Genomic DNA, 12500 nt, shown 5'->3' on the forward strand with positions numbered 1-12500 from the left:
AATGGTGAGTGCATTTCCTGTCATGGCGGCGAGATTGTAGTTAAGTAATGTGCCAGTATAGTTATCTCTTGCTCTGTTAACCTTTCGAATGATGTGAAGGGCAATTTTCAATTTTCCCTCACATATCAAGCCTTTGAGTTGGAACAGACACACTTGAGTTGGAAAGGAGAGGGAGGGTGAGTCACAGAAACAAGAACGGTATAACACTACTGGATAATATGACAGTGTAACTGCTATTTTTTGTCTGTGACAGGTCTTAGTATTTGCTTGCCAGTAGTTGGTTTGCAATAGTGGAGATCTTGAAAGTAATTGCAACGAAGATTATTAAGGTGGCGTAAAGTTTGCCAGTGCGCATGTGGGCAGTCATTCATCTTAAAATAGTAATCTTATTAGAGTAAGGCTTTCCGTTTTCATTCCGCGTGTAAGCATGGCGGTCTGTCGCAGGTAATTCCAGAAGCACTCTCTTTTTTTTTTTGTATTGAAAGGATGCTTATTTGGTAGGCGTTAAAATTGCCTTCGGTCCAGTAGTGGCCAGAGTTCCAAAATCTGTCGGAAGCGGTTTGAGAAAGAATGACGGTAGTAAATATGCGAAGGTTGGATTAGTCGATATGAAAGCCTTCAAACTCTGTGCTTGCTGTGGAGAGCGGAATGCTTGCTCAGTTGCGTGCATTGCTGAATTGTTTGCAGTGGCATGGCGGTTATTCGTTCTTTAAAGGATTGATGCATTTTTAGCCATCTGTCAGTTTGCCATTTACCTGTTTATTCAATTTGTCTTGGGTCACTCGTTCATGACATTATCATCGGATTAAAACCAAATTCACCGCAACCCCTTTCATTCCTTTTATTGTACCTCCGTTCACATTCTCTTTCTTCCATCATAGTTTCCACCCTCTCTTAACAATTGATTCATAGTGCAACTTCGATGTTTTCCTCCTGTTAAACTTTTCCTCCTATTACACCTTTCGAACCGTTTTGCTGTCATTTTCCGTTTCAGCGCTGAATGACCACATAGTTCCCAGCGCTTGCCCTTTGGCCAAAATTTTCTATTAAATCCTAGTGAGAGTTTCATAGGGCCACAGCCCACTTGTCTAAAAATCATTTTCCGTTTCAGCGCTGAATGACCTCATAGTTCCCAGCGCTTGCCCTTTGGCCAAAATTTTCTATTAAATCCTAGTGAGAGTTTCATAGGGCCACAGCCCACTAGTCTAAAAAATTTCGTTAGAATCCATCCGTAACGTTCTGAGTTATGTGGAGATAGACGGACACGGTTGAACGCACAACCTCATTCTAATATATTTCGCGAAGGCAAAACTAGGAATTTCTTTTGTATCGTCGGCGTTTGGCCAAATCGCCCTTTTAACCTGACGTAAGACACAAGCTCTGCGCCCTCCTGTAAACCCTTTGAGTCGTCTTTTCCTTCAGACCCTCTTGCCTGGCTTATTCTTCAAAGAGCCTTCTCTCTCTCTCTCTCTCTCTCTCTCCAAAATCCATTCGTCTCATAGCTAGTCCAGACGCAGTAGCGCAATGCACGATCATGTCACCAATTTTTTTATATTTTTATTTTCTTAAGGTATTGCAGAGATGACTGCTGTTTGGTATTTTAGTTTGATTTTACCTGATTTAGTTTTTCTGTTCGGTCTTAATGTGAGGCTGAAATTCTTTACTTGAGTGGGTCCTGGGTTAGAGGGATATATACCTGGAGCGAGCGTAGGCGATCCTTAATAGCAGAGTACAGTCGGCTGTATGGAGTTAGCATCCTCCCTAAAAATGGTAATAAAATTGTTGGGGTTTTGTCGGACCTGTTCCTAGTTTTGAAGCATCTCTTCATGTGTGTGTCTATATTTGTATTATATATATATATATATATATATATTATATATATATATATATATACATATATATATATATATATATATATATATATATATATATATATATATATATATATATATATATATATGTATATACAGTATATGTATATATATACACACATTATATACATATATATACATATATATATATATATATATATATATATATATATATATATATATATATATATATATATATATATATATATATATATATATATAGTGTGTGTGTGTGTGTGTTGTCTTGAGAGGTATAAATTGAGTGATGTAATAACCTAAGGTCATTGACACCGATATATATATATTTTTTTGTTTTTACACGCTTTTATACATATATATGTGTATGTGTAAAGTGTGTTTGCATGTGAGGCAAGCAAGCTTTACGCACTACCAAACACCATGTCTCTAGAAAGAAACGGGCGAAGAATTAAAATTGTGAAGAAAATGCAATTTTTTTCTCGGTATTTTTATTCATGGAATTCGAGCTCTCTCTCTCTCTCTCTCTCTCTCTCTCTCTCTCTCAGCAGAACTGGTTCCAAAGCGATGAGTGGTTATCGCGGTTACAAGGAGAAGGACTCCGATAGACTTTACGACCTTCCGTGTCAACGGCCAGACTCCTTTATACCCCGTAGGATGGACGGACATTAACATTGTTAGCATTTAACAGGAATCCTACTTTTATTGGCTGGTGTCGAGAATAGGGAGGATGTTTGTGTTTTGTTGGCTGGACGCATCTGTGGGTTTCGGTATGGCTTCATTTAACTCCTGGATTGAGTCATAGACTTTGCGTTACTCCTGGACTGAGTCATAGGACTTACTTGCTCCTGGATTGAGGGATAGACCTTTATTCTGCTCCTGGATTGAGTCATGGACTTTATTTTACTCCTGGATTGAGGGATAGACCTTTATTCTGCTCCTGGATTGAGTCATAGACTTTATTTTACTCCTGGATTGAGGGATAGACCTTTATTCTGCTCCTGGAGTGAGTCATAGACTTTATTTTACTCCTGGATTGAGTCACAGAGTTTATTTTACTCTTCGATTGAGTGACAGGGTTTATTTTACTCCTGGATTGAGGGATAAACCTGTATTTTGCTCCTGGAATGTGTCATAGACTTTATTTTACTCCTGGATTGAGCCACAGAGTTTATTTTACTCCTGGATTGAGTCACAGGGTATATTTTACTCCTGGATTGAGTCATAGATTTTATTTTACTCCTGGATTGAGTCATAGACTTTATATAACTCCTGGATTGAGTCATAGACTTTATTTAACTCCTGGATTGAGTCACAGACCTTTATTCTACTCCTGATGTGAGTCATAGACTTTTATTCTACTCCCGGAGTGAGTCATAGACTTTAATTTTCTGCTGGATTGAGTCATAGACATTATTTAACTCCTGGATTGAGTCATAGACTATTTTACTCCTGAATTGAGCCATAGATTTTATTTTACCCCAGGATTGAGTCATAAACTCCATTTTACTCCTGAATTGAGTCATAGATTTTATTTAACTCCTGGATTGAGTCATAAACTCCATTTAACGCGTGGATTGAGTCATTGACCTTTATTTTACTCTTAGATTTAGTTATAGACTTTATTTTGGGGCCATGAGGAGTGCTGTAAGTGTCAGTATTCTAATCGGGAAGGTTTTTTTTGTAGTTTTTTTTTTTATCTGTCGACGAAACCTACCATTCCTGGTATCTATCCTTGCCATATTTTTCATATTTTTAATTTTTTTGGAGGGGGGGGGGCATCATCCCACGTGTTCATCAACGTTCCATTAATTCACGCGATTCACTCCCAGCGACCACAGTTGACAGCAGAATACCCAAAATGAGTGTATATAAATTTCCGTAACCTTACATGGAGTTGTGTTGCGTTTCAGTCGAGATCTAAGCTTTCAGTTATTTCCATTTACCTGTCAGACTTCAGACATAACGAGTATTAGATCCGATATTCTTTTTTAACGTTCCCATTAATGACATACTTTCTGATCAGCGTTCCATGTCTGAAATACGGCCTTTTCTGCGGTCCAGTGAATTCGCGGGGAGATGAGCTGGACATTCCAGGTTGCCAGATTTTAATTGGTTTCTGTCGTGTTTTTTTTTTTTCGACTACACTTGAAAGTTCGCTCCAGTTGAATATTGCCTTCTTCACTGAAATGTTGTCGAATATGGCCTCCATCACTGCACATTGCTCTTGTCGAATATATAAGGCCGCCTTCACTTCACGTTGCTCTTGTCGAATATAGAAGGCCTCCTTCACTGCTCTCTGCATATAAGGTCTCCTTCGCTGCTCTCTGTATATAAGGTCTCCTTCGCTGCACGTTGCTCTTGTCGAGTATGGCTTCCATCACTGCACTCTGCTCTTGTCGAATATGGCCTACTTCACTGCACGTTGCTCTTGTCGAACATATAAGGCCTCCTTCACTGCTCTCTGCTCTTGTCAAATATGGCCTCCTTCACTGCTCTCTGCTCTTGTCGAATATATGTGCCTCCTTCATTGTACTCTTGTACTCTGCTCTAGTCGAATATATAAGGCCACCTTCACTGCACTCTGCTCTTGTCGAATATGGCCTCTGAATTTTGAGAATTGTGTTAGCCTTCTTATCTTTCGTAATCTCTAAATTTAATGTTTGAATTTTCATCTTGTTGCCCCCTTCCCATTCTCTATCTTGTGTTACATAAGTCTTGTCAAAATTTTTGTCCTTGAGTTGTCGTCCGGATTCTACGTTTATATTAGTAAGCTTTGGGACAGCTAGACCCTATGGCACTGAGTTATTGGTCAGATCCCCGGCGATCAGGTCAGAAAGTTCTGCTGTTGCGAGATCTGATCTTATATTCCTGTTAGCCCTGTTCAGAGCGATGCTTTGAGACGCAAATTCACTATGTAATTGTCAGTGTAATTAGTTCCTTCTACTACTGCAGAGTGAGACGAGTGAATTTACTCTGGAGTAGGTGAAGAATATCAACCACAATTGATTAGTATGAGGAGAAAGCGAGGAATTTCACGTGGAAGTGGAGGGAAGGGAATCAAGAGAAAACCAGTGCAGTGTAGAGAAAGATTCTAGGCAACAGCGATTCGAAACTATACTAAAGGATAACTCTCAAGGTACGGTATGAACGTGAAAGTAAATGTAGCCATAGGAAAATATAGAGCAAGAAAGAGAGGTAACTCTCGCTTGAATGAGTGGATGTGATTGGAGCATGAATCGGAATATAAGATGTTGGGTATGGTCACTAGTAAGGTGGGTGGCCGTTGCATAGATATGTCAGTTGTCTGCACAAAAACCGCTTTGAACATCAGCGCCAAATTGAAAATGGTTCTAGATAAAAAAAAATAAAACACAAACATATACATATACGCATGTATATATTATGTCTCTCTGTGTGTGCGCGCTCGCGCGCTTCATTGCCAGCAGAACCTGTTGGGATGTTGCGAGTGGATAAGACCTCTGTTTATCGGCTGCAAACCTGCCAGGAGAATAATTCTCTCTTGTGAAGTGGTCAGCAGCGGTCAAGTAGTAGTAGTAGTGTAGTAGTAGTAGTAGTAGTGGTAGTAGTAGTAAAGGCCAAGAGCAGCAGCAGCAGCAACCCCTTGAGGTACGAGGTAGTAGCAGGAGCAAACCTGAAGGAGGAGGAGGAGTCAAGTAGCCTCGGTATCACTTGATTATTTATCCGAGTTCTTTTGGCTACATGCAGTTTGGTCGTAACCGACACGGGTCTTCACTTAACCTTCGCGAATTTTTTAACTCTCTCTCTTTAGCTCTCTCTCTCTCCCCTCCCCCCGTTTAGCTGCGTTTTAGTTCCAAGATTATACGAGGAATATCCTTTGTTCATGTGATTTCTGGTGTAAGAGTTTTATTAACAGCTTCTGATAATGACAGTTTCCTCAGTTTTAATAAATCAAGTGTATTGCTGATTAATAAGTCAAGTGTATTTCTGATTCATAAGTCAGGTGTATTTCTGATTCATAAATCAGGTGTATTTTTGATGCATAAATCAGTGTGTGTTTCTGATTCAAAATCAGTGTGTTGCGATTCATAAATCAGGGTGTTGCTGATTCATAAGTCAGGTGTATTTCTGATTCATAAATCAGGTGTATTTCTGATTCATAAATCAGGTGTATTTCTGATGCATAAATCAGGTGTGTTTCTGATTCATAAATCAGGTGTGTTGCTGATTCATAAATCAGGTGTGTTGCTGATTCATAAATCAGGTGTATTTCTGATTCATAAATCAGGTGTATTTCTGATTCATAAACCAGGTGTGTTGGTGATTCATAAATCAGGTGTATTTCTGATTCATAAACCAGGTGTGTTGGTGATTCATAAATCAGGTGCATTTCTAATTCATAAATCAGGTGTATTTTTTATTCATAAATCAGTTGTATTGCTGCTTAATAAATCAGGGTGTTGCTGATTAATAAACAGGTGTATTGCTGGTGAATAAATCAAGTGTATTGCTGACTAATAAATCAGGTGTATTGCTGACTCATAAATCAGGTGTATTGCTGAATAATACATCAGGTGTATTTCTGATAAATAAATCAGGGGTATTTCTGATTAATAAATCAGATGTATTGCTGATTAATAAATCAAGTGTATTGCTGACTAATAAATCAGGTGTATTGCTGATTAATAAACAGGTGTATTTCTGATTCATAAATCCGGTATGCTGATTCACAAATCAGGTGTATTTCTGATTCATAAATCCTGTGTATTGCATCAGCGCTCTTCTGCTAATCCTACCCCTTCCCTTGTTTGGGCATCTCTTCATGGTATAGCGCCCAATGAGTAATGAGAATCTGCGCAATATCCCAAGAATGCCATTAAGGAGGTAACTTTTCTCTCTCTGCTTTCTTCTTTCTCTCTCTCTCTTGTCCTCTCTATTGTAGATGCCATGCCGTTGAAGCATGAATTTCAATGTCCCCTGTAGGCTTGCCCATATGAATAGGGTTCATCTTCTGAATAATACACAATAATAATAATAATAATAATATAATAATAATACCTACTACCTTATAACTTATTTCACACGGAGAATATTCTTACTTTTCGTGTTACTATGCTATCTCGTTGCCTAGTTCTACAGAAGTTATTCATCTGTTCAGGCAGCCTCCAGTGGACTTGTTTATCTCAGCACGAAGGAAAAAACAGAGGACGGGTGTCGGAGGAAGATAGACCCTTCATAGGTGCTTAACCCCGCAAGCTTGAAGCAACAGACCCTCCTCTTGGAGAATTGGATGTCGTATTTCTGTCCATTTCTTTTTGTATCTGTATAGACGGGCTTGTATGCTGTTACTGAGATGGTTGTGGCGTTGGGGGGGTGTAGTGGGACTGAGGAATCATCGATGGTCTTTTAGATATAAAATGGAACAGCTTTCGGGGCTGGATTGTTTTCACGTAGTTCTCGAACTATGTAAACTCGTAGATGGCTAATAAAGCGCGCATGCGCCCCCCATAGACACACACATGCACACTTACACACTTCAAAGAGAGAGAGAGAGAGAGAGAGGCAGACGGCGTCTCCAGTGCCGTTATATGATAATTCCACCGATGGATGTGATTACCCAACCCCTTACAAACACCAGACCTTCGGTGGCAGTGGCAAGGAGACTGGAGAATTGTAAGCAGTAGTGGTGGTGGATTGGAGTAGTAATAGTAGAAATACTAGTCGCGTTCAACCTTACACTCTTGCCAGGTTAGGTTGCAAGGGCACAAATCCTTTCCTTGATGGTGCCTGAAGAAGAAGAAGAAGAAGAAGAAGAAGAAGAAGAAGAAGAAGAAGGAGAGGAGGAGGAGGAGGAGGAGGAGTTCCTATGCCCCAAAAGGGCATCAGTCCTACATTTGCCACATCTTGCCCCGCAGATTAGTAGTAGAAGGAATTTAGGATACCCTTGCCCTTTGGCACGAGGGACTCCTCTTCTTGTCTTTCTGCCTTTAGTGATTGCCTGTTGTTTCTCTTTCTTTCTTCTTCTTCTTTCTTCTTCTTTCTTCTCTTCTCTCTCTCTCTCTGGTGGTCCTTATTCACTTAAAGACGGAAGAATTAAAGATTATGATTTTAACACATTTTCCCGCTTTTGCAGCTTTGCATCGTCGCAAGAGAGAGAGAGAGAGAGAGAGAGAGAGAGAGAGAGAGAGAGAGAGAGAGAGAGAGAGAGAGAGAGAGAGAGAGTCCCGCGTAACCTCTAGACTTTTGACCTCTTCCCCGAAGACTTTATGTACTTTGGAAGAGCCCATGATTCTATCACTAGCCAACCAGGTAGACAGGCCACACCCCTCTTTCCTCAGGTAAGGAGGTGAGGCTCAGTAGAGAAGAAGGAACAGGTAGAAGGATGAAAGAAGAGGGAGGATGGATAGATACGGTTGGCTCTGATGGATGAGGAGGAGGGTGGATAGGCCGATCTTAACGGGAAGATGATGATAGCTTTTTGTCGAACTCGTCTGTTTTGTGGCTTGTCTTGTCGTAATGGTTTTTAACACAGATTTCTTTCGTTTCTCTCTTCATGGGAAAAGGAGGTAAATATTTAAGTAAGAGGGAAAAGGAATGACTTTGCTTCTTGCTTGTAGGTATTTGGAGAGCGGAGGATTCCACAACTGTACTTGGCAAATTATTCCACATTTTAGTAGTAGCCAAGGTAAAACTCCCAGCAAAATCTGCTATTGCTGTAATGATTTGAGTAGTTTTTTTTTTTGTGTGTGACTATTGTTGTAATTTTATTTACTTTCGTTATTGTAACTCCTGTACCAGTATTTCGTTATCATTCAGTCTTATGAACGAGCGTCATCGTTGTCATGATCACTTCTGCCATCTTTACAGGGCTGCTTGTTCTTGCGTATGCAACCAGTTTTGGCTCTAATGCACTGGCCGTCTCCCCTCTCCATCCTCCTCCCCCCCTCTCCAACCCCTCCCCCCCAACTCCATCCAGCAGAGCTTACACCTTCGCCATCTGGCTGTCGATTCGTTTGATGGTTTTATTATCCTGGAGAAATTACGACTTTCGACATTTTGCCGTCCAAAGTGGGACTTGGATCTAGGAAAGTTTTGGATCTGCCATCCTGAATGATGGAAGGTTGTAAAAAGGGAAAACGGAAACAGGCAGAGAATGCCGAAGGTTGTCAGTAGTAGAAAAAATAAATAATTGAGAAACCCATAATTCCCTGAAGGAAGTAATTACGAGAATGGAGATTGTGTATTATTATTATTATCATATTACTCAGAAGATGAACCCTGTCCATGTGGAACAACCCCACCATAGGGCCCATTGACTTGAAATTCAAGCTTCCGAAGAGTGGGATGTTCATCAGGAAGAAGTAAGATGGCCAAGATTTGAAGTTTAGGGTCAAAGGTTATTTAATGTGATAATTTTAGCACTGACAAAATGTTGTCCGTACTTATGATTGAAGTCAGCACTATAGCTGTCTGTAGTTACGAGTGGGGCAGTGCCAATTAAACATATTGTTGGCTCCTCATTAAATTATCGTCAGCCATCAAAGTGGTCGGTGGTTGTGTTCAGCCGTACCTGTTTCCAAAGTATCTCGGAAAGTTAGGGCTGAATTTCAGTGAAATTTCGTGAATGGGTCAGCCTTGCAACAAGGATTACTGGAATAGAGTTTTAAATTGGTCTTGGTCCATGAAAAAGAAACTAAGGATTGTTTTTATGGCTCCGTTTTACTGTCAGTGTGCGTCTAGAACTGGCTTGTCAGTCTGACCCCTTGACCCTTCATGTGGCTGCTTTGAGAGAGAGAGAGAGAGAGAGAGAGAGAGAGAGAGAGAGAGAGAGAGAGAGAGAGAGAGAGAGAGTTCTGGAGAGTTTCAAGGTTTGGATACGTCTTAGTCAGATGCTGTAACAAAAACAGAATTGGGAGAATGAGAAACAGATGCCTATAATCATTCAAGTAGGTAGTTTGAGAATTCCAAGGTTGTATATGTATGCCTTAAATGCATTGTAGAAACACAGGCAACATCTGATGAATGGGTCTTCCCCGGAGAGAGAGAGAGAGAGAGAGAGAGAGAGAGAGAGAGAGAGAGAGAGAGAGAAGGATGTTCTTAATCGTCGAAATGTGTAGGTTTTAGAAAGTACTGCAGGTAACGCCTGTTCTGTATACATTGATCCCATATATGGGGAGAGGTACTCTCCAAAGGTTCCTAGTCTCCGGAGAGAAAGGAAACTTCTCGACAGCCGTCGTCTTGGCCGGCTCCGAAGAAAAAGAATTGTCATTGTCACAGCCGATTGAATGGTCACTGCTCTTGTGAAAAAGTGGACCTTTTAATACCTAAAGGAATTGGAATCTCCTTGAGGCTTAAAATCTCCTCTCTGGTAAATAGTAAGGAATGCGAAGTGAATGGGGCGATGCGGATTTCTGTTAAGGATTTGCAGGATCTGTTTTGTATAGATTTTTTATGGATTTGCAGGATCTGTTTTGTATGGATTTGCAGGATCTGTTTTGTATAGATTTTTTTTATGGATTTGCAGGATCTGTTTTGTATAGATTTTGTAAAGGATTTGCGGGATCTATTTTGTATAGATTTTGTAAGAATTGCAGGGTTTATTAGTATAGATTTTGTAAGGATTTGCAGGGTCTATTTTGTATAAAATTTATAAGGATTTGCAAGATCTATTTTGTATGGATTTTGTAAGGATTTTCAGATCTATTTTGTATATATTTTGAAAGGATTCGCAGGATCTATTATGTATAGATTTTGTAAGGATTTGCAGGATCTATTCTGTATAGATTTTGTAAAGGATTTGCAGGATCTATTCTGTATAGATCTTGTATGGATTTGCAGGATATGCTTTGTATAGATTTTATATGGATTTGCAGGATCTATTTTTTTATAGATTGCAGGATCTGTTTTTTATAGATTTTGTATGGATTTGCAGGATCTATATTTTATAGATTTGCAGGGTCTATTTTGTATGGATTTGCAGGATCTATTTTTATAGATTTGCAGGATCTGTTTTGTATAGACTTTGTATGGATTTGCAGGAACTATTATGTATAGATTTTATATGGATTTGCATGTGGTATTTTGTATAGATTTTGTAAGGATTTGCAGGCTCTATTTTATATAGATTTGCAGGATCTATTTCGCATGGACTACAAAATAGATCCTGCAAATATCCGATGATTTTGTCGCAACCGTAGCAAAACTCCTTGCAAGGATGACTGCCGGAAGGAGGATGAGATTGAGTCGTTCTGGACAACATGAAACAGGTAATAAAGGACCGGAAATTGCCAGTGGCGGGTGAAGGAATTCGCCTCGGCGTTTGTTCCTTTCCATTTTTGTATTATTGTAACCAAAAAGGAAGCAGAGACTGTAGACATTAGACATCCGTTACCCGCGGTAGAGTTTGGCAGGATTGTCGATTCTGCAAAGCATCGTCCACCTGCAGAGGGCAGTCAGACCCACCTGCATAATAATTACTATAAAACGCCCCACACGGAATTCCACACACCGGTCCTGATTCGGGAGCTGTAGGTCCACCTCGTATGCAGGAAAAGAATTTTGACGAGGCGAATATAAGTAACCCAGACGGTGTCCAGTCCACTTGAATAACTTCCCCCATGAGGAAGTTCAACCCAAGACCGCCGTGGCCACAACTCGAGCCGGTTTTAATACCTCGCGGCTCCTTCGTACGTCAGTGTTGCGGAGGGGCTTCGCTCTGGTGGAGGGGTGGTCATGGTATTAGGAGTCGTAGTAGTAGTAGGGGGGTTGCCGTTTTGGAGTAAAAGGTGGTGGAGTATTGTCGTGTACGAGACACGCCACTCTTGCTTTTCGTGTTTAAAGGGACGCTAGGAGTTGCAAGTTGTTTTATTATTATTATTATTATTTTGTGACTTTTACGCACATGGACACGCCACTCTTTGTGTTGTTTTTATTATTATTATTATTATTATTATTATTATTATTATTATTATTATTATTACGCACAAGGACAGCCACTCTTGCTTCTCGTGTTTAAAAATTATTATTATTATTATTATTATTATTATTATTATTATTATTATTATTAATATTATTATTAAAGTGACTTTTACGCGCCTGTTTTCATCACGCTTAACAGATTGATTAACATGCAGTGTGGTACAGTAATTACGCAGATACGGGGATTTACTTTTCACTATCAGGATTTCATACAAGGATTCACTTTTCACTCTCAGGATTTCATCATCAGCACGAAGGCGTTTTTTCCCTTTACTGGGTTAGGCGTAAAACGATTTCTTTCCATTCTTCCTGGTCTTGTCCATTGCTCTGCCTGAACTCCCATGAGGCGTAAGGCCTTCATCGAACTCCCTTCTCATTGAATACAAGGGACATCGAACAGGTCTTCGCCCAAGTGCATCCATATGTACTACTTTGCTTTTATCATCACATGTGCAAACCATCTCAGATTATTTTCGTCAGTTTTTGTTAATAATAATAATAATAATAATAATAATAATAATAATAATAATAATAATAATAATATACACAGTAGAGACAATACACAGTCTAGACATGAGATAACCTGATCAAAAATGATAATCGGCAATATCCACACAGTTGCTGAAGATGTAGAAAAAAAATAGTATTCATAATAATGGTAATGACGGTAATAATATCGAGAATAGTAAAAAA

The 12500-nt window shown here is 39.6% G+C and overlaps 1 protein-coding gene across 6 annotated transcripts in view; it reads left to right on the forward strand.

The window, feature by feature from the left end:
• Positions 1-12500, forward strand: part of LOC136836102 (uncharacterized) — a 199560-nt gene that overhangs the window by 72592 nt on the left and 114468 nt on the right. For 2 of the 6 annotated variants that reach the window (XM_067100087.1, XM_067100086.1), the window contains one exon: positions 1-4. This exon is cut by the window's left edge and continues 46 nt beyond it. The exons of the other annotated variants lie outside the window; for them this stretch is intronic. In XM_067100087.1, the coding sequence (XP_066956188.1) occupies positions 2-4 (3 nt within the window). In that variant the 5' untranslated portion in view covers position 1. The remainder of the gene's footprint in view (positions 5-12500) is intronic. 6 annotated transcript variants of the gene reach the window in all.

The sequence above is a fragment of the Macrobrachium rosenbergii genome, chromosome 56, assembly GCF_040412425.1.
Source record: "Macrobrachium rosenbergii isolate ZJJX-2024 chromosome 56, ASM4041242v1, whole genome shotgun sequence".
NCBI lineage: Eukaryota > Metazoa > Arthropoda > Malacostraca > Decapoda > Palaemonidae > Macrobrachium > Macrobrachium rosenbergii.